General features: G+C 35.2%; 1 protein-coding gene across 1 annotated transcript in view; it reads right to left on the bottom strand.

Moving 5' to 3' along the window:
• Positions 1-7279: 7279 nt before the first annotated feature.
• Positions 7280-23145, bottom strand: part of SCN7A (sodium voltage-gated channel alpha subunit 7) — a 78567-nt gene continuing 62701 nt past the window's right edge. The window contains exons 18-25 of the mRNA XM_043894747.1: positions 21676-21849; positions 19902-20009; positions 17112-17390; positions 16300-16353; positions 15415-15552; positions 13370-13474; positions 12787-13057; positions 7280-9981 (exon numbers count right to left, since the gene is read on the bottom strand). Of these exons, the coding sequence (XP_043750682.1) occupies positions 8915-9981; positions 12787-13057; positions 13370-13474; positions 15415-15552; positions 16300-16353; positions 17112-17390; positions 19902-20009; positions 21676-21849 (2196 nt within the window). The 3' untranslated portion in view covers positions 7280-8914. The remainder of the gene's footprint in view (positions 9982-12786; positions 13058-13369; positions 13475-15414; positions 15553-16299; positions 16354-17111; positions 17391-19901; positions 20010-21675; positions 21850-23145) is intronic.

Raw genomic sequence — 23145 nt, 5'->3', positions numbered from 1 at the left:
TCCCTATCCATGGGGTTGCAAAAGAGTCAGACATGACTGGGCGACTAAACAACAGCAGTTATTGATATTTACATCAATCATCTTGCTATCCACTATTTGCTTTCTATTTATTTCATCTGCTTTTTTTTTGGTTCGTTTTCAAGTTTTCCTTCTTTTAAAAATTATTTTAGTACTTTAAATTTTCCATTATACTCCTCTCTTTGGATTATTAACCTTCTGTTTTTTTATATTTTTTAATGGCTATTCTACAATTTTGAATGTGTTTCTTGAACTTATTATGGTCTAATTTCAAATAACATACCATTTCACGTAGACAGCATAAAACCTATTCCAGTACACTTTTATTAATATTTCCTCAGTATTATCCATTTCACTATGTTGTTGTGCATTTTTATACATGTATTACAAATTATAAACAATATACATTACCTTTGCTTTATACAGTCAACTTAAAAACTGTTAAAGATGAGAAATATGTCTTCCATATTTATCCACATGTTTACGATTTCTAGTGCTCTTCAGTCCATTGTTTAAATCCACCTTTCAATCTCATATTTGCTTTCCACCTGAAGAACCTCCTTTGACCTTGTAGTACGGCACTACTGGTGTTTGTCTTAAGAGGGGGCTTAAGTGGTGGGCTTGGACTTGGTGGGCTTCTTGGGCTTCCTGGATGGCTCAGTGGTGATGAGTCAGCCTGCCAATGCAGGGACATGAGTTCTATCCTTGGTCTGGGAAGATTCCGCATGCCATGGAGCAGCAACTAAGCCCAAGTACCACAACCACTGAGCCTGTGCTCTAGGGCCTGAGAACCGCAACTGCTGAGCCACATGCCACAATTACTGAAGCCCTTGCATCCACAGCCTGTGCTCCACACAACAGAAGCCACCCCAAAAAGAATCTTGCATACTCCACAGAGAGAGTCCCTGCTTCTGCAATATAGAGAAAAGTCTGCACAGTAACGAAGACTCAGCACAGGGAAAAAGAAAGTAAAATTATTTTTAAAAAGTACTCATCTTTATTTCGGCAAGATTATACATATATAAGATTGCTAATTATTGGCCCATAGGTCACTAAATCTCTGTAATTTTGTTTTTCTCTCTGTTAAATTTGCATAGTTTTTATTCCACATTTTCAAGTTCACTGATCTCTTTTGCAATTTCTAATCTGCAGTTGAATTCATCTGGTTTATTTTTCATTTCGGATGATTTTTGTTTATCCTTAGGACTTTACTTGTATAATTTTTACACTTACAATTTCTCTTATTAATTCATATGTACCTTTATAATCTTGTCCATAGCTATGATATTCAGAATACCTATTTTAACATCCTGGTCTCTTATTTCACAATTAATATCAAAACTGAATCTGTTTCTTTTTACTTCTGCTTTAGGGCCACATTTTCCTGCTTCTTCCATTATCTGAAAGTTTTGGATATTGGACATTGTGAATTTTACATTCCTGAGTGCTATTTTTTATTGTATTGCTTAAGTATGGCAATACTTAAATTCCTTTCAGACTTGTTTAGTCTTTTTGAGGCTTGCATTGACGTGTATTTAAGTCAGGTCTAGAGCAACCTTTAATAAAGGGTGGAGATCCTGAAACTTAACTGTCCCAGGACCCATTCTCTCAGATTTCATAATTTTGTGCTCACTATTGATTGATATCTACAAATATTTGTTTCACACATTTTGTATGTTTTCTAGTTATTTACAGTGAGATGGCAATTCCCACATCAATCTTTTTTTTTTTTTTTTTAATTTTTTTATTAGTTGGAGGCTAATTACTTCACAACATTTCAGTGGGTTTTCAATCTTTTGTAAATGTAGAGAGAAGATCCTGACTTTAAATAATCTTAAATAAATTCCTTTCCCCCCACCCCCAATGATTGCATCTCACATTAGTAACAGCTTAGAATTTGATTTTTTTCTCTTCCACATTAGCCTATTCAATTTTCATGCATTAAACCAACACAGATAAGTAGAAGTAATTAAGATATGGAGAACATAACCATGACAGACAGCCAACAATACAGAATCTCCAGATCACCTAGATGAATTACTCTATAATTTCAGAGAAAATTAGTCAGATAAAGTAATATTCTATAGGACTTATTGATAACATAAGAGCCACTGAGATAAAGCAATATTAAACAAATAAAAACATACGGAAATTATTCTAGTGCTGTCTTACAAATGCCTATAAATGCTTAGTATAATAATAATTTACAGTCTAGTTAGGATAGTATATCACATTTCCATCTTCTTGTTAAAGAAGATTTGTGTACAGAGTTGAGAGGTTTATATCTGTACTATATGACTTGGCCTTGAGGGTCATCCTTCCTCCTTCTACCAAGAGCAGCAGTCAATTGTGTTAATAATTCTGGCAGATTGAGGTGAACGTACAAAGGCTGTTATATTGTAGGTTTAGCACAAGTCTGTGATCATGCAAAAATAAAAAGTGCTCACTAGTTTTTTTCATCTAAAATAATAAAAAGGTAATGTGATCGTATTGGAGATTAATGATGGCTGTTCCTGGAAGGTGCTTAGAGCCTCCTGACATTTCTTGTCATTGGTGTTAAGAAAATGGAATAGAGTGGACTCATGTCCCACAAGCTGTTCCATTGGTGGTACATCAGTACTCAACACTGCCTCATGAGCACTTGTCTAATTATAACGTGGCCTCGTGATAAGCTGTTTTTGCTTCTGAACATACTCTACAGTGAATGAATTGTTCTGGATGTACATACTCATTGTTTTAAAACATTATATATTTCTGTTTAGCACTACAATTCTGGTTATTGCTATGATTTGTGTGGGTTTTCAGTAGATAATAATGCAGGCCAATTCAAGCTAATGCATACGCAATCGATGTCTTGCAAGCTTTTCATCATACTCTCTTCCTGTACAGATCAATCACTAATGAAGGTATCCAATTACTTTCTTTGGAGTGTGTTTGGGAATAGCATTAAGTGAAGATCTTGATATGGCCACCTGTTTATAACCGTGTATTATTCATGAGACCTTTCCTGTGTGTATTAAATGCTGCAGCAGCAGAGATCTCCAGCAGACCTTGGCTGGTTTTGCTTGTGGCGCACTGCAGTAGAATCTTTGTGCTCACTGGAAGGATGCAGTATTTTCTTCTGCAGAAAGCTATGCGAGGACAGGGAAATATGTTTAATAATTTAAGGTTCAGGAGGAAAACAGACATCTTAGAGATGATTCTTAGTCACTCTCTGTGATGTAAAGAGCACATAAATCAACACATCTTCTTTAATCAAACTGATGCTACTATTTCAGTCTTACATGTCCTAAATATGTCAATGCTTCTCCTTGATCTGAAAGCTTCACTCAGTCAAGAAAACAAACACTTTCATTCACCAGAACTGTGAAGCATAACTGATAAAACCTTCAGAAGGAAATAATTGTTGTTGTTCAGTCACTCAGTCGTGTCCAACTCTTTGTGACCCCATGGCCTGCAGCATGCCAGGCTTTCCCATCCTCCATTATCTCCTGGAGTCTGCCCAAACTCATGTCCATTGAGTCAGTGATACAGAAATAATTATTCAACAAAAAAGATAGCTCTTTCATGTACTGAAATAGTATGATGTACCCAATGATCAAAAAGGCATTCCTACTTCACATTGCACTATTTTATGGGTTTATGATAGTTTCCTTCTAGTTCAGTTCTTTGGGTTCTTTGGTGAGTGTTAGTCACTCAGCCATGTCCAACTCTTTGCGACCTCATGAGCTGTAGCCCACTAGGCTCCTCTCTCCATGGGATTCTCCAGGCAAGAATACTGGAGTGAGTAGCCATTCCCTTCTCCAAGAATGGCTGAATCTTCCCACGTGATCTTCCCAACCCAGGGATTGAATCTGGGTCTCCTGCATTACCAGCAGACTCTTTACCATCTGAGCCACCAGGGAAGGACATACTAAATAAAAAGTGAAAGTCAACATAGGGTTGGAAACTACTTCTTGTAACACCTGTGTAGCTAATGAAGAGCAAATTATAATAGGATATTATATTAGAGTGATATGGTCTCTACTGGATAACAATTTTTTTGGTTTGAACTCTAAAGAATATGGTATGGATTTTTTTTTAAAAAAGAGTTGAACATTTGTTTAGAAATTTTGAAAAGAGATTTGGGTCATCCCTCAAGGGTTCTTATTTTTCTTCATAGCTTAGGAAAAGGAGATACAATGTGATCTGACTGTTGCCTGCTTTAATCATAAAATATGATTATAATTTAATCATTAAATATGATTACCTGAACCAGGCTTTTCTATCTTATTGCTTATCATTCACTGATTGTTGGCCTTCCTTGTTTCATAACAGATGGCCTGCCTCTTCATCTACCTCCAGTCAGTGGAAAGAAAGTTAAAAAGGATAGAATTTAGTTACATGGCCAGCCTTAACTGAAAAAAAAAAAAGGTTATAAAGTATTTATTCCAGAAGGCCACGTATCTAGCTAAGAAGCAGGAATGCTATTACCATATAGGAATGGGAGAATATGTTTGAGGAGCTAATAGTCACTTGTAATATACTCAGTCTACTTAATGATGAGACTTAGTTATAAAATAAACTTTTATCTAAAGCTTTCACTTAGTGAAAGGAATTTATTGAACAGTATTTACTCTTGTGCCTTGAATTTTCTGCAGTTTTGCCCTTCAAGATGACAGAGTATAGTGCCCATTTGGAAAGGAGTCCACTATTTCTGTTTCCACTGGATGGACTGTAAGCTTTGAGAGCATTAGACTCAGTATGCTTGGTGATGGATTTTCAAGTGCTCAGTCTGAGTTGTGGCAGCAAAGTTGTGATTTTCTCAACAGGAGAACTTCAAGTAATTGGGAGTTGAAGCAAGAGAGGAAGAATTGGACTGAAATGTGTGAAAATAGTTTCCTAATTGCGTGCATACTGCTAGCAAATGGTCAAAGGCCAGACCGAGTCCTATGGTGATAATCAATATAGCAGCTGTGGTACACTTACTTCCATTAATAATCTGAGTTGTCACATAAACCAACTTTTATATATCATTTTATCAATGGTCTGTTCTCCCACCAAGATGACAAGTTCTTGGAGTCAGAGACTCTGTATTTTAACTTGGTTTTTGTACCTAAATACACTACCTGGGTCACTCAACTAGAGCCAGACATCTTGAAGTGCAAAGTCAAGTAGGCCTTAGGAAACATCAATATGAAAAGCTAGTGGAGGTGATGGAATTCCAGCTGAGCTATTTCAAATCCTAAAAGATGATGCTGTTAAAGTGCTGCACTCAATATGCCAGCACATTTGGGAGACTCAGCAGTGGCCACAGGACTGGAAAGGGTCAGTATTCATTCCAATCCCAAAGAAAGGCAATGCCAAAGAATGTTCAAACTACTGCATGTTTGCACTCATCTCACATGGTAGCAAAGTAATGCTCAAAATTCTCCAAGCTAGTCTTCAATAGTACATGAACAGAGAACTTCCGGATGTTCAAACTGGATTTAGAAAATGTAGAGGAACCAGAGATCAAATGGCCAACATCCGTTGGGGTATAGTAAAAGCAAGAGAATTCTAGAAGAATATCTACTTCTGCTTCATTGACTACACTAAAACCTTTGACTGTGTGGATCACAACAAACTGTGGAAAATTCTTCAAGAGATGGGAATACCAGATCACCTTATCTGCCACCCGAGAAATCTGTATGCAGGTCAAGAAGCAATAGTTAGAACCAGAAATGGAGCAACAAACTGGTTCCAAATTGGGAAAGGATTGTGTCAAGGCTGTATATGGTCACCCTGCTTATTTAACTTAAATGCAGAGTACATTATGCAAAATGCCAGACTGGATGAAACACAAACTGGAATAAAGATTGCTAGGAGAAATATCAATAACCTCAGATATGCAGATGACATCACCGTTATGGCAGAAAATGAAGAGGAACTAAAGAGCCTCTTGATGAAAGTGAAGGAGGAAAGTGAAAAAGCTTAAAACTCAACATTCAAAAAACTAAGATCATGGCTTATGGTCCCATCACTTCATGGCAAATAGTTGGGGAAACAATGGAAACAGTGACAGACTTTATTTTCTTGGACTCAAAAATCACTGCAGATGGTGACTGCAGCCATGAAATTAGGATGCTTGCTCCTTGGAAGAAAATTATGACCACCTAGACAGCATATTAAAAAGAAGAGACATTACCGGCAAAGGCCTGTCTAGTCAAAGCTATGGTTTTTCCACTAGTCATGTATGGAGGTGAGATTTGGACCATAAAGAAAGCTGAGTGCCAAAGAATTGATGCTTTTGAACTGTGGTGTTGGAAAAGATTCTTAGGGAGTCCCTTGGTCTGCAAGGAGATCAATCCTAAAGGAAATCATTCCTGAATATTTATTGGAAGGGTTGATGTTGAAGCTGAAGCTCCAATACTTAGGGCATTTGATGTGAAGAACTGACTCATTGAAAAAGACCCTGATGCTGGGAAAGATTGAAGGCAGGAAGAGAAGGGAATGGCAGAGGATGAGATGGTTGGATGGCATCACTGACTCGATGAACGTGAGTTTGAGCAAGCTCCAGGAGTTGGTGATGGACAGGGAAGCCTGGCATACTTGAATCCATGGGGTGCAAAGAGTCAGACATGACTTAGCAACTAAACTGAACTGAATGCTACTTGGAAGGGCTTCCCAGGTAGAGCTAATGATAAAACACCCATCTGCCAATGTAGGAGACATAAGAGACATGGGTAAGATCCCTGGGTAAGGAAGATCCCCTGGAGAAGGGCATGGCAACCCACTCCAGTATTCTTGCTGGAGAATCCCAAGGGCAGAGGAACCTGGCAGGCTACAATCCATAGGGTTGCAGAGAGTATGACATGACTTAGCATGTATGAATGCACACTACTTGGAAACGTGAACAGACTGGTTTGATGGTATATATGAGACAGTATATGCTATAAGAATTTTAGCACAAAAAGAAAATGAGATGCTATTTTCCATATTTTCAGGTAAAGTCTGAATGAATAAGCTTTAATTTACAGCTCATCTTAAACAGTTCTTATTATACAAATTGCCATAATTTACCAAAGAAAAAGAACCAAAGCTTACATAGTTAACAAGTAGTATTTACTATTTTCTTTAATATCTAAAAAGTACAATATTATAAGATTTCCTAAAAATAATTCTTTACATAGTTTTTGGAAGGTTAGTGGCAAACATGATTTATAATTAAAACACATAATTTTCAAACTAAAATCAGTTCATAGTCTTTACGGATTTTTTTTTTTTTTTTTTTTTTACGGATTTTACAGAAGCAAGTTAAGATTCAGTTGAAGTATATGAAGCAGTTTCCACAATAAAGCTTTTCCAAGAAATAGAAAACTGAGAAGCTTAAACAAAGCACCATCTGTTACCATGTCACCAAATTAACACTGACTCCTCCCTGGTCCCCATCACATGATGGAGAATGGGAGGAGAGAGGGAAGGAACACTTATAATAAGAAACAGAACCCTGAAATTACATTTGCTTAGGGAACCCCCCAAAGGCATCTTGGTCAGGTTAATACATTTCTGAGGAGCAGAAATAGATTATAATAGTTAAGGCTCAATCAAGATCATGCACTCATAATAAAATACAATTACTGATATTTAAGTAATGTTGAATGCCATACAACATATTTAAAACTTGTCATTAAGTCAACAGTATACATATTTTCTTTTTGAATCCTTTAGCACTTTGTAGGGACAAAGAAGTCAGTCTTAAGACAATGGAGTAAATACCAGAATCCCAAACCATAGAGATGCCTGTGACTAAATTTTATTACATGAAAACAACTATTTGTGCCTATCTTTAAAATTAATTTTACTAGTGAAAATTAATGCTTAGGATTTTAAAGTTTTTCAAACAGAAAGTATTTTACAGAGTATTATGTATGTGATGAAATAAAAACAAGACAAGAAATTTGGAAAAATAAATGAGAAATGGAAAATTAACTTGCATACACTAATGTTATAAAACACTACCACTAACAAACTCATATTTTGATCTCCTAGTTCAGAGGTCCACATGGTTTTAGTGATTTCTTTTTTTCTTAAAGTTATATATATAAAAAAAAACGAAGTGCCGTGAAAAGTAGTTAAAGTGACTACTATTTTCCAAGGAGAAATGAGATAAATTTGAAAATGTAGGCCATAAATTTAGTTCCCTTTATGTTCTAGGAACCCGTGCTCTTAAAAGAGCTGGTCCTTAACTGAAACTGGCCAAAGAGAAAAGACACTGGGAACCCAAGAGCAAAGAAATAACTAACTCCCAGATCAAATGTAAAATAAAACCAAAACAATCAAAAACAAAATCTGGACTCTAATCAATCTTTTTCAAAAATGGTTTGGATCCGCAGCCCAAGAGTCTCTCTGACTGATCTCAAAGGCACTTCTAAGAACTGCGTTTTCCCTTCCCCTGACTGGTATCTGTCTAGGCTAGTTTATGATTCAGTGGCCTGTAGCACTGTATTATTTTTTAAAACACCGTCCCACTTTAAGAAAGTACTTGTTTATTTGTAATTAAGTCCTATTAGTGGTGACTTGAATCCCATCAAGTTAAAGTAAACATAAAACATATAAGGAAGTTCCTTTTCCTACTAATTTCTGCCATTAGCTCCTTCTTCCCCTAGAAGTACATAGCATATAAGCCATATAGAGAAAGCAAGTATTGGAATATTAAACAATAATTTTAACCTAATTTAACTCTGCAGTAATATTAAGGGGTTGTCTTTGTTAGATTGAATATTTAGGGATAAATGTAAGTTGGACATGGGATCTTGTAAGCACAAGCTAATCTTTCATGGGTTATAAACAGTTGATTATTAAGTGAAACCTTTACTTTCTTAAACTTTTAAAATTTGGGGGACATGTAAAAAAGGTGAAAAGGAAGTAAGAGGGATTATACCTGGCTTTGAATTACTGACACTCCCTCAGCTTTATCAATATAGGAATCTTCTTTGATAGCTTGAACTTCCCTGTCACCACCTATCATATGAGTATCTGAAGTATTTTTGTCACTTTGCCTCAAACGGTAACTTTTATAAGCACGCTGAATGATGGTTGCTGAGACTACCTCTTGTTTTCGTTTCAGAGTAGTTGTAATTGGCTCATATGTGATCTTAAAAGTGTTGGTTAATGTAAATCCTGATTCCATCTCTGAAAGAACTTTCTCCATGCTCAGATCTTTACCCATAACTCTCTTTGTTAAAGCAAGTAAGACGTCAAGGCAATGAATTCTGTCTCCAACAGCCATGGGAAGATCCATGGCAACAAGCTGGCCCTTGTTTGGTTTTGCCATGAAAAGAGGAGGATCAAGAGCAGCTGCAAAGTCTGAAAGCTTGCTAGAGTCTATGTACTGGGTTCTATCAGGATCGAACCTCTTCCATACCTGAAAGAATTTCCTAAAATCTTCTTCACTCAATGTCTTGGCTTGTTTTTTAGAAGCAATATTTAAAAACTCCATGACAACAACAATGTACATGTTTACAATGATCAGCCTAGATAAGATGATGTAACTGACAAAATAAATAATCCCAAGAAAGGGATTGCCACAGTCTCCTCTAACCTGAGTCCCAGGGTTAATTTTATCAGGATCACAGTCAGACCATTTACTACTGAAAATTGCGTTGAGCATCCCATCCCAACCAGCAAATATTGTAACTTGGAAAAGACAGAGCATACTGCTGCCAAAGGTTTCAAAATTGGACATATCATCAATTCCAGCTTCCTTTTTAACATAGGCAAAATTATACATTCCGAAGATGGCATAGATAAACATGATCAGGAAGATGAGAAGACTGATGTTCAACAAGGCAGGGAGGGACAGCATCAAAGGAAGCAGCAGATTATGGAACAGCTTTAGTCCTTTCTCAGGATGCAGAATGTGGATGATCCGTGAGAGAAGTATCAGTTGCACAAGGGAAGGAGATACAAGGTAATATCCTACCATCAGAGGCAGAAATAGTCCTTGGTGTAGGAAAAAATAAAGCAGGCAATACAATTACTTAGAGGAATATAAATTATTTTACATTTGTTTTTTTCTATATGCTCAGATAATTAATCCTACCCCTATAACATTTGGCACACATTGAAAGTTTGGCTTAGCCAAATACTAATAGTGGCAATGTTCAGCGTCTAACAAATTTGGATGAGAATTTGGATGAGAATTATTTCTACCATTATTTCCAGGGTATTAGGGATCAGACACTGCTGGAGTCACAGATGGCATGTATCCATAATGTAGGACAGTAGTCATATTTTTTTTTTCTGATTGCAGTTAGATCCAGCAATTTAGTTCAAACCAACTTTTACTGGATATCTAATAAAGGTACCATGAAAATAAGCAAAGGTAAATGACATGACTCCTATCCTCAAAGACCATATGATACAGACAGTAGAGGTAGACATTTAAACTAATTATCATGCAAAGCAGAAAGACCTAGTTAATAAATATAATTGAAAAAAATACTTTGCATTCAGATTCATAGGTTATAATTTGGTTTATTGACTTCATAAATACCATATGGACCCTTAGGAATTTTAAATGTGAATAAACAAGTCTTGGTCTAGAAGTTTTCTTTCTCACTGTGGTGAGAAGAGAACTATGAGAGTGAGATATATAACTATAAAACAAGGTGAAATTATAATTACCATAAAAAAACATAAGGAATGCTCTCTGGAAGTACTGGAGACAGTGTGGTTCATTTTGAGTCGAAAAGATGGAGAAGGGGAAAATTCTATGAAGCTTCTAAATGAGATGGTATATTTGCTGAATCTGGAAGGATCGTGTCTCACATTTCTGTTAATTTGGTTACTGGCAATGATGGCATTCTCTCTGATGTTATATCTTACATATATCCCCCTCTCCACAGTGCTTTAGTGAACCTTCTACTCTGACTCAAATTTTCATTTCTCCTCAATCTTCCAAACTCTTACATTATGTAGGAGGTTTCCCCCTTTAATTGTAAACACATCTTTACTCCCTGTTCACTAAGATTTTAGATAAGAAAGGAAGTGAAGAAAATTGTCTCTATCTTGAGGATACTACTTCCGCTCAAGCACAGACAGCTCATTCTTTCCCACTCAACATTTCTCAGTGTAGAAAGATGGAACAAGCAAGCATCTTTCCTTCTTTCCAATGTGATTTCCAGATACTTCTCTTTCATATTAATTTTATAAAGAAAAAAATTTTGATAGTTTGTGGATCATGCCATTCAACTATAACATCTACCATTCCTTAGCTCTATGATCTGTTCATTCCCCCTCATTCATATTCATTGCAGACTTTAGTACACGGCTCACTGGTGTCCATTCCACCCCAGCACCTACCATCAACAGTCCATTGAAAGGCTTGTCTTTCAGTCTTTGGCTTTGTTAACTTTAATACTCTCCATCATTTTACTTTAGTTATACCTATCTATCAGTATGTTCTGAACCCAGGATATCTGACCTTCTGAGATATTTCCTCTCCTTCTAGACGTCTGATTCAATTATCCTCATTTCAACCTACAGGGCTCCTTACTTTCATTTTCTTCCATTTTCCTTCTTTCCGCTCTCTCCTGATTTCATGTGCTTTTCTAGGAAGCTTCTTGCAATTGTCCATCAGTGTTGATTGCACTGCCTCTATTACCAGCTGAACGAGTTAATTTTCTGGAGGTAAAACTGGGCAGAAAGTTTATCCACATTTTCACTACTGACTGCCTAGAATAGTACTTGACATTAACACTGAGATATTGTCCATACTCTTATGAAGATAACATTCTAGTATGTGTATTATGGGAGGCAGACAGTAAACCTTTTCTGCCTAGAACACTTTTATCCTAGATTCTTGGCTAGCTCCTTAACCAGTGGGTCTCCATTTAGTTTCTTGCCTCTTCTGTGAAGCTTTCTCTGACCTCTACTTACTGATTATGTGCTTCTCACTTCATTGTGGTGCCGGGGCGCCCTGTGCTTCTTATCTTACCAATACCTTAATAGCACATTAACATGTACTATTTAATTATCTGTATCCTTTGATAGATTATAAACTATGTATATATAGGAATTATGCCTACCTCATTCGCTACTGAATTCTTTGCATATAGCATAATATCTATTCAGAAAGAGGATAATCAAATATATTTGTTAAATAAAGGACTGAGATCTCCAGAGTAAGAGAAAACTTGTGACCAATTCATAAAAGCCTAAAACTCTAGTGTTGCGAAACTAGTAAACAATTTTAGAGATTAGAGGGAGGAAAACAATGAGTTTGAAAGGTTCTATCACACTAAAACATAAAGGTCCTGCAAGTGTCATCTTAAATAAATAATGTATGTGATATACTGAAGGGATAATTAAGCATTTATCTGGTGGTCTGTGTAATAAAGTCTATGTATTAATTCAGAAAGTATTTTTTAAGTATGTTAGATAAATATATCTGTCAGGCATGTGTACACGTGTAAATGTAAAAATGTAAGGCATTCCCTGGTGACTCAGATGGTAAAGAATCTGTCCGTAATGTGGGAGACCCGAGTTTGATTCCTGGGTGAGGATGATCCCTTAGAGAAAGGAATGGCTACCCACTCCAGTATTCCTTGGGGAAGTTGGGGCTTTCCTGGTGTCTCAGATGGACTAATACTTTCATTTTTTTCAAGGCATTCCTGCTGGAAATAAAGAGTCCCCCCCCCCACCGTTGTGTTTATTAAAGAGACTATACCTCAGAAGATGATTACTATAGGAGCTTGACTGAATTAATATTATTACAAATGAAAATCTGAGTAAACAAAATCTTACCTGTAATAGAGAAAACAACCACCATGAAGTCAAAAATGTTCCATCCACTGGTGAAATAGTTACAATGGAAAATGATGAGCTTTAGTACACATTCTCCAGTATATAGCATAACATAAACTGAGTTAATCCAAAACAGAGCAGTGTCGATTTGGGGGCTCTGTTCATCACTTTGTATCATAACAGTTATTGCTTGGAAGCATATAAGAGTCATAATGATGATATTAAAAACTCGACTTGTTACCAAGTCAAAGATGAATCGTTGGAACTTGTTCTGTGTATAAAGGAAAAAGGTGTAATATTCTTATTAATAAGATACTTATACACATTGTCTTTAGATTTACAACTTCCCTCCCAGCATAAATAGTAGAATACGTGAAAACTAAGATTTTTACCAAGCTATAATTACAGCATGTAGTCAAAGAAAATAAACAAAAGACCATCAAAAGTTGTGTCAAGGAACACCTTTAAAAAATCATGTCAAAAGCATTTGTTGTTAAGAATTTTAAAAACACATCTTCATTTGTAACAGAATATATAAAGGAAACTTTTTCAGAAAGCTAAAAAAATCTAGATGTTTCCTTACTTCTGGGTGGGGTACTGGTTTCTGAGAGTCTTCATACATCAGCTTCTTCAGGGCACGGTACTGCTTCTTCTGTTTGACTGTTATAAAGATATTTGAGCCTCCCTGGTAAAGCAATGAAAGAAAAAGATATTAAAATCATATTTAATCCACATTTCACCTTATATTAATATGCATTTTCTAAAGCTTGGCAATTATTGATTTAATCCTCTAAAGAATGCTTAACTGCAATGGGCTATATAATGTTTAAACATGTCTGACCTTCTGCACAAAAATCCATACAAAATACAGAGTATACACTGGAAATGATTGATATTCAATTATATTTTGATGCATTTTGCTATGGGTAGTCAACCCTATTTTAATTTTTTAGTTACTGGGACCTAACTCTTGTTAGAGACAAAAGAGAAACAGCAGAGGATATCTGGAAAGGTTACTAAGAATAGTTAACCTCAAAAGCTGAACTTGATTTGTACCTTTCAATAATCAAGAAAAAATAGAATTGGTCATATACTTGTTTTTATATGTTCACAGGTTACTTAATTTTCCAAATATTATCAGAAGATATCTTTTCATTATTATTCCAAAAGCACCTAGGGCTTACCCCTTCACAATACCTTCTAGGAATTATTCATTTTTGTGTTTTTAGTGTTAAGTTCAGTATCTTATATAGGAAAAGCAAAGTGAATAAGAGGTGAACACTTAATGTGTTAATCTAGGAGTTAGGAATTGTTACTGCCCATGTCAGGACTGGGTCACTTAAATTGACAGGGTTCACCAATTTGAAGCCCCTGGGCAAATCCTAGGATGTTATTCCACTGGGCTGAAATCCTTAAGAAGCTGAAGCATACAGTCCAATGACCACTGATCCTTCTGCATGCATGCATGCTAAGTAGCTTCAGTCCTGCTGCTGCTAAGTCGCCTCAGTCATGTCCAACTCTGTGCAACCCCAAAGACCGCAGCGCACCAGGCTCCCCCATCCCTGGGATTCTCCAGGCAAGAACATTGGAGTGTGTTGCCATTTCCTTCTCCAATGCATGAAAGTGAAAAGTGAAAGGGAAGTCACTCAGTTGTGTCCGACTCTTGGCGACCCCATGGACTGCAGCCTACCAGGCTCCTCCATCCATGGGATTTTCCAGGCAAGAGTACTGGAGTGGGAAAGCCCATCTAATTACTCTAATCCCATCTAATTAGTGCAGACTCAGAATGATTTGTTTACCAGATTCTACACCACATTGATGACTTTGCTAACTAGGAAATTTCAAGATTAAACTATTCTTTTCTTTAATTGACTAGAAGCCATTTCTACACTTAATAGAAAGTAGATCCCTGGGGTTAAAATAAGTGGATTTACATGACATTTGAGGCATTTGTATTAACAGAAGCCCTGAAGGGAGTCTTTGTGTGGAGATGACACTGAACAGGGGTTTTTCAATTCTGCCTCTGAATTTTCTTATTTGTTCCAAGGAACTTCTACTTAGGTCACCTAATTAGGATTTATGACTCTCTACTTTCAGCAGAATACTCCAGTATTCTTGCCTGGAGAATCCCTTGGAGGGAGGAGCCTGGTAGGCTACAGTTCACCGGGTCGCAGAGTTGGACACGACTGAGCTACTTTTCACTTCACTTTCACTTTTAGCAGAAAAAGCCATTTCAACTGACAAAGATGTCTCTGCTGGGTACAATTTTGAACCACTTTGAGTACATCAAAGAGTAAAAAAGTGTGGTTTATTTTTCTTGAACATCTTCACATATTTGTGCAGATATAACAATGTTATTTTTCAGCATGTCATGATTTACAAACACATACACGGAAACAGTTGTAATGTTTAATGTTTAAACTTGTCTGTGCTTATTTGAATATAGAAAAGAATGTAAAGATAAACATTTTAGCAATATTCAATCTGCAGGAACATAAATAATTTTTTAAAGGTTAAGTACCAAATAAAAATGCTATTAAGCTGAATCTAAAACCAATTATTTGAAGCAGGACATTTCCCCGCCCCCCCCACTTGGACATTGACTGACAAAAGAATATTTATACTTATCTTTATTTTATGCTTGTGGAAATTGGCAACAATAGCACCAATCAACATACTCAGAGGAAGAAATAATCCGATGATAATAAAGTCAATAAAGTAACAATACATATAGATGTTGTTTTCAAAATTAGGTTGCATATCTACCTAAAAGTTAAAAAAATAAGCAAAATAAGGCAGAGCACAGAGGATTTTTAGCACAGTGAAAATATGCTATATGATACCCTTATAACTAAGGGTATACGTCATTATACATTTGTCCAAACCCATAGAATGTACAACACTGAGTGAATTTTGGGTGATCATGATGTGTTAGTGTAGGTTTATCTTTGGTAAAAAAAATATAGCATTGTGGTGAGTGATATCAATAATGAGGAGGCTATGCACTTGTGAGGGTAAAGGTATATAGGAAATCTCTGTAACTCCCTCTCAATGCTGTAGATCTAAAACTGCTCTGAAAAAAATATGTTTTTAAAAATAAAATACATGAAAAAGTGAGAAAACAGCAAAATATTGACACTGACTTTTTAAAACATAAGATTTAGAAAATATTTTAGGACAAGAAAATCTAACAGTGCTACTTGAGGCAGTATTTCCTCTTTGTTCTTTGGTAAAGAGTTATCACTGCTTTTATTTGAATTTTAAAGTTTATTGCATTGGTTTAATCATTGTTATAATAATCTTCAAATGTGCCTGTTGGGCTTCAACCATTGTATATAATTCTGGAAGGAGTTCATTGTTCATGAAATATTCAATCTGAAATGAACTTTCTGTCTAGCATAAACATTTGCTATTACCATGTTAATTACTCAATTATTGCTTGTGTCCTGTCCTTGAATTGCAAAAATGACTTAGCCAACCTTAAGGATGGTTCTCGGATTGTACAGTACTTACATCAGTAGAATCAACTGCTGAATTCATAATAGTGATCCATCCATTAAATGTTGCCTGTAAAAATGGCATGTATTTAATTCTTACGGAAATCTTATGCTTTGAGGCAAATAAAAATTAACGGTCAATATTATTAATACAGTAAAACATTTGATTAGTAAGGTCAACCACACTTCAAAATATTGTGTAACTGAGATCTTTACCACTTTCATTATTACATTTATATTGTCTATTAAAAACTATTTAAAAACGAAAAAAATAAAAGCTATTTAAAGCTATGTAGTTTATTTGTAGTAACTTGAAATATTTTAAAACAGTATAAATAAAAAGAGAGAGATAGATGGATAAATGGTGAATAACTACCTGCTGCCCAAGTGTCATGGTTACTTGTAATTGCTATATGTGTGCTTTATACTATGAGGGAGGTAAGACAGGAAAGATGCTAGATGTTGGGGGACTGAAGAGTCATTCCTCAAAGCACTAAGTAGAAACAAAACCGCAGTAACCTGAGTTGGATCAAAAATTGTGTACCTATTGTCTGATCAGTGGTGGAGGTAATAGGTTTGGTCAATACCTGGCATTTCTTCTGTTAACCTAGTTCTACCTTTATCTCCACTTCCTTTTTCCAACAAAGCAAGGACTATATTTCACTTTTGTCTTTCTAAATGAGCTTGGTATACTATGTCCCATAACCTACATCTACTATCAATTGCTAAAATAATTTAAAACTAATTTTATTAAGCATCCACATTTTGTCCTTTATGTTCACCTACAATACGAATAAACATAATTCAAAAATTCAAACATGTACTTACTACTTGAAGCAGTGAAAGAAAACTGATTCCAACATTATCAAAATTTAGTTTTGCATTCTCCCATGGCATGGATTCATTAAATACAAGGCTTTCACATTGACTTCTGTTCATGACTTCAGATAGAGGAAACCTTTCGCCACTTGTTGGGTCAATGCACTCATAGAATTTGCCAGCAAATAAGTGTACTCCTATGATGCCAAAAGCCAGCCAGATCATAAGGCAGACCAGAAACACATTCAATGTGGGTAAAGTTGTTTTAATCAAAGCTCTCACTACCACCTGGCATATAAAAGACAAACATATAAACTTTCAGTAAGAAATGTGAAAGTATTTTAATTAAATTGGGAATATTTATTAACATAATGTCATATTCAAATAACAAAAAAGGCCATCTTTGAAGATGTAATGGCTCACTTGCTAGTATTTGAATAACCTAAATAACAATTTATATTTAAAATATATATTAAAAATTCATATATTCTCAAAAATTTTGCACTAAAATACAATGGTGCTGATTAGTATAAATATGGAAATAAATAATTACTTCACTGATTTAACATGTTTATCCATCTCCCATATTGTACCAGAAATAGGCAAAACAAGTGAGCCTGTGTAAATGTATGAGATTATTTAGAAAGCAGATAAAATGAGAGTGAAAAGAACCTAGGCCTAAGTCTTGGGGATTCTAACTTCAGGGATGATTAACCTACACAGTGGAGGGAAATTAAGAGGAAGACCAGAAGACTGTAGATCAGTGAAGCCAAGGCAAGTGACTATTTAAAGAAACACTGAGTGCCCACAGTGCCACTGTGCTTCTCAAAATCACTAACCACTCTGAACCACTGTCTCTGGTGAACCACTTCAGAGTGGGAAGTCTGGGAAATGAATCTACTGCCTAAACTTAAATAAGCAGCAACAATCTATAATCACTGTCTCCATTTTCTCAGGTCCCTTTAATTCTTTAATTATTATATTCAGAATTTTATTTCTATAATTCCACTAAAGCTCTTATACAAATGTAAACCAGCGGCTATACTCAATGCAATATTCTTCATCTTTGCTTTCTCTTAATCTTTTCTTCATCATTTACACTTGACTCCCTTTCCACAGCCTCACTTCCTTCTCTCTTTTCCCCCCACCCTGAGGCCCCATTCTCTTTCCTATCATTCTAATCTTGCCTTCTATCAGCCATTTCTGAAAATGTAGCCATTTGTCTGTACTTTCTTGTTTATATTCCTTAGATTTCTGTCCTTGAATTAATATTTTTACATTTAATTGTACTTCTAATTATATTTAGTTTCATTTCTAAAACTAAGTCACGGATCTTTTGTTGACACTACATATTTTGAAAGATCCGCTGATGCCTCTGATGAAAACAAGTCTATGTCTATTAGAAAATATATACAAATGTTAAGAATATATGCAAAACAGAAAAAGAGACACAGAAATACAGAACAGACTTTTGAACTCTGTGGGAGAAGGTGAGGGTGGGATGTTTCAAAAGAACAGCATGTATACTATCTATGGTGAAACAGATCACCAGCCCAGGTGGGATGCATGAGACAAGTGCTCCGGCCTGGTGCACTGGGAAGACCCAGAGGAATCGGGTGGAGAGGGAGATGGGAGGGGGGATCAGGATGGGGAATAAGTGTAAATCTATGGCTGATTCATATCAATGTATGACAAGACCCACTGAAATGTTGTGAAGTAATTAGCCTCCAACTAATAAAAAAAATTAAAAAAAAAAAAAAGAAAGAGATATGGTTGAAATAAATATTTAAGTAATAAGAGCACCTGAAGACCTGAAGCTTATAAAATACATAAAATTTTAATTTTGTAATCACATACCTTCCTTATATACTCATGATATATCTTCAGAATTAATTCAACTACAGATAGAACTACCAGAGGATGAGATGAAGATTAAGATCTGGATCTGACTTTGGCCTAAGCATAATTATTTATCTGATGTCAAATTATCCATGGCTACTATCTCATTGCCATTCTAATTAATGTACGGCATCAAATAGTACGGACTTTATTTCTGACAGAGCCACTTTCCCTAGCAAATCATTTCCTAAAATTGCCTGTGTTTCTATAAATTGAGGGAAGACAATTTGCTGATTTTGAAACTCTTTTTTCCTCTCCGTGTATCTAAATTGATTAGGAAAAAAATACACGATATGTCAGAATGTTTTTAAAGTTAAAACATGTTATTTTAGTTACATTTATTATCTAATTTGTGTGTATAACTATATATGTGTATATGTATTTCACTTTATTTAGGTATAATTTACAAAAACTGTATAAGTTTAAGATGTACAAGATGATGTCCAAATATATGTATAAAATGTGAAATGATCCCCATAATCATACTAATTAACACATCTATCACCTCACACAGATATCTTTTGGGATAAATGGTGAAAAACATTTAAGCTGTACTCTCAGAAAATTTCAAGTATATAATGTAGTATTACTAACTGTAGTTATGATACTGTATACTAAATTCCCCAGGACTTATTCATTTTATAAATGAAAGTTTTGGATCCTTTGATCAACATGTCCCCATTTCCTTCACCCACAACCCATGTTTTAATAGGCTATGTGTAGTTTATAGCCCTAAAATATTGTATGAAATCTTTCTATCACTAAACTGAATGTGCATTGGAAATTTGGCTTTTGTATTAATAGAGACACAAATGAGAAGATAACAAAGATTATTAATTTATGGATGTTTATTAATTCCAAATAAAAACTTGTAGATTATATTAGAAACTTTTCTCTTACCTTCATTTTTTCAAATTGAGATAGAACTCTGAGTGCCCGAAGGAATTTAATGGAAACAAGTGGTTTTAGTTCTTCCCGAGATTTGCCTATTAAACTAAGACAGAACACCTGGATATACATAAATAAAAAATTGAATAGAATTTAACTTTAAATTTAATCAAAACAATCTGTAAATGAACATTTATTACAGAAAATTACAGTCAAAGCCTACTAAAATTTTTAAAAGTATTCTAAAGCTAGTTAAGAACTATTTCACAAAATTCAAAAGTATTTTTTGGTGAGAATAATAAATGTTATTGAGATAAAAAATTGTGTATTTGAGATTCTTTATGGTCAAAGATTAATATTTACATTCATTTTTATTTTAAAATTAGATTAAGAATTAGTTTCATGATTACTTGCAATAGAGTAATAGTAAAGAGTATATTTGTTAAAACAGAATTTAAAATATGTTTTCATATGAATCCAAATATATATATAGTTAAGACAATATGAACAATAGGATTTCAGAGATGAGGCATCAAGGAGGAAATGAATATTGTTAAGTTCAAATACTAATTACAAAAAAATAAGGATTCAAAGGTCATTTTTTTTAAAGTAAACATACATGCATAAATATGATTCAATATTAATAAAAATGAAGGTGGTATAGTTATGATTAATTTTGTTGTACCTTCATTTTTCTATATTTTCAAGGTAATATAAATGAAAAAAATTATTCTCTTTTACCCTACACTAAAGAGGCTCAGAGTGGGCTTCAAAGTAAGGATATCATTTACATACACATGGAAGAATGCAGATACAAAAGAACAATAACCAAGAAACAGGAAAGTGGGTTGCAGGTACAGTGTGGTATCATTGAAATAGAAGGTTAATTTACAAGAATTGATTTAGAAGACAAAGGTCAGATATTATAAGTCATTATTTATAGACTGAGAAGTTTCAGTCATTGTTGATAGAATGGGGAGACATTTGTTCATTCAACAAAAATTAATGAGCACCTACTATGTGACATGAATTGTTCTAGGCATATAGGGTAAGGAGAGAACAAAATTGAGAAAATATCTTGGTTTAATGGAGCTTATTTTTCTTGTTATGTGGAGAACAGAATAAATGTGTGCAGTGGTGGAATCTCCTGTAGTGATTCACATGTTCTGGTACCTAGGATAATGTGCTACTGGTGAAGTTTACGATGGAAAAGTGCTCAGATGCTCAGTTGTGTCCAACTCTGCAATTCCATGGACTGTAGCCCGCCAGGCTCCTCGGTCCATGGGATTCTCCTGGCCAGAATACTGGAGTGGGTAACCATTTCCTCCTCCAGGGGATCATCTCGACCCAGGAATCAAACTCGTGTCTCTTAAGTTTCCTGCATTCGGCAGGCAGATCCTTTACCACTAGGGCCATATGGGAAGCCCGAAGTTTATGTTAGGTGGTCTAATTTTAAATGTATGATTTAAAGGTAGAGCCAATAGAATTTGAATAGTTTATAATGATGATATTTTCAAAATATTGTTCAATAAGTCTATTCTCTTAGCAGCAGGTTTATAGGTAATGATTAGAAAAATCCAGGAGTTAAGTGCTGAAATGTTAAAATTTTAAAATGGAAAGGATGGATGTTAAACATTACATATAAAGAAATATGGGATATTGGTGACTGAGAATGTATAGAGAAAGGTAAAAGAAAGATACACATAAATCAAAAAGAAAGTCAGAGTAAGAGTAAAGAAGGAAGAGTAAACAAATAGCCTTTAAAATTTTTCTTTAAAATACGTACGATAACAACCATGAAGTCTAGTTTGTACCAGCCATTAGTGAAATAGGCTTTAAAACCATATGCCATCCACTTTAGAAGCATTTCCAGAATAAAGATGTAAGTGAAGATCATGTCAGCATATTCTAATAAGATTTTAATAGTCTTTCTCTGATCAATATATATATCTTCAAAAGCCTGTGGGTGAAATATTTAAAGATCAATGTACATGTAAATTCTAAAAACTCTTCTGGCAAAGTGGGGAATGAAATCCCATCTCCAGATGGTGACCACTGTCATAGATTGCAGTCTCAAGGGCTTATACACTTGGTTTGAGTTTTTTCAAACAATCCATGTCCATTTTCTGCTCCCACGCCTGCAGCAGACATCACTAATTGATTCCAAAACCTCTACTTATAGAGTCTGAACTTGACCTCAACACTGTTCTAAACAATGAACTGAAAATTCTCTCTCAAATCAGTTATTCAAACTTAGATGGAATCTTTAGTCATATCTGACCTGGTTCTTATCTCTTATAGCCATCTCACAGATACATGCCATTGTGAATCAAGGAGTAGAGATACAAAGAAAACCCCTAAACTTGTGTTTTCAGAAATCCCTACAGCTATTACAAGAAAAGTCACAAAGCATGTCAGATAAACCAGTGGAAATAAATGAGTATGAAATAAGACTATAATATTCTTCTAACGTTTCTCAGTTTTAATAGATCAACCTCAGTTTTATTGTGGAGGAAGCAAAGTCTGATAATGTCATTCAAATTAATTTCATAGTAATTTTTTTAGCATTGAAAAAAAGGCCATAAAGTATCAATAACCTCAGGCAAACTTGTTGCAAAGTGCAACGGAGGTCAAAGATTCAACACAGACGAAAATAACCATACATATAGAAAGGTGTGATTCTTGAAAAACTACTGTTAAATAAAAGTATATATAAAATAATAGAATTAACTGGCTCAATGGAACCAAGTATGGACTAAAGTATCCTTTAAAACAGATTATAAACTTAAGCCAAAGTTATTCTAAAGTACTCTTTACTAAATGGATTTACCTACTGAAAAGATACATAATGCAAAATAATGTAAAAAGATACGCAGAAGCCTCTATTTCAATTAAAACATTAAAAAAATAGGCAACCTCGGGACTTTGCTGGTGGCTCAGTGGTAAAGAATCTGCCTACGAATACAGGGGACACAAGTTTGATCCGTGGTCCAGGAAGATCCCACACGCCACAGGACAGCCAAGCCCACGTGGCCACAGCTGCTAAGTCTGAGCTCTAGAGCCCATGGGCCACAACAAGGGAAGCTACCGCAGTGCGCAGCCCGGGCACCTCAACAAAGAGTAGACGTCACTCGCAGCACCTGGAAAAGCCTTTGTGCAGCAGCAAAGACCCAGTGCAGCCATACATTTAATAAATAAATAAATCTTTTTTAAAAAAACAGGCGAAACCAGTAGACGGCAGTTGAAGCCCACACGC

The sequence above is a fragment of the Cervus elaphus genome, chromosome 33, assembly GCF_910594005.1.
Source record: "Cervus elaphus chromosome 33, mCerEla1.1, whole genome shotgun sequence".
Lineage (NCBI taxonomy): Eukaryota > Metazoa > Chordata > Mammalia > Artiodactyla > Cervidae > Cervus > Cervus elaphus.
This window is presented reverse-complemented; position numbering and strand designations above follow the sequence as displayed.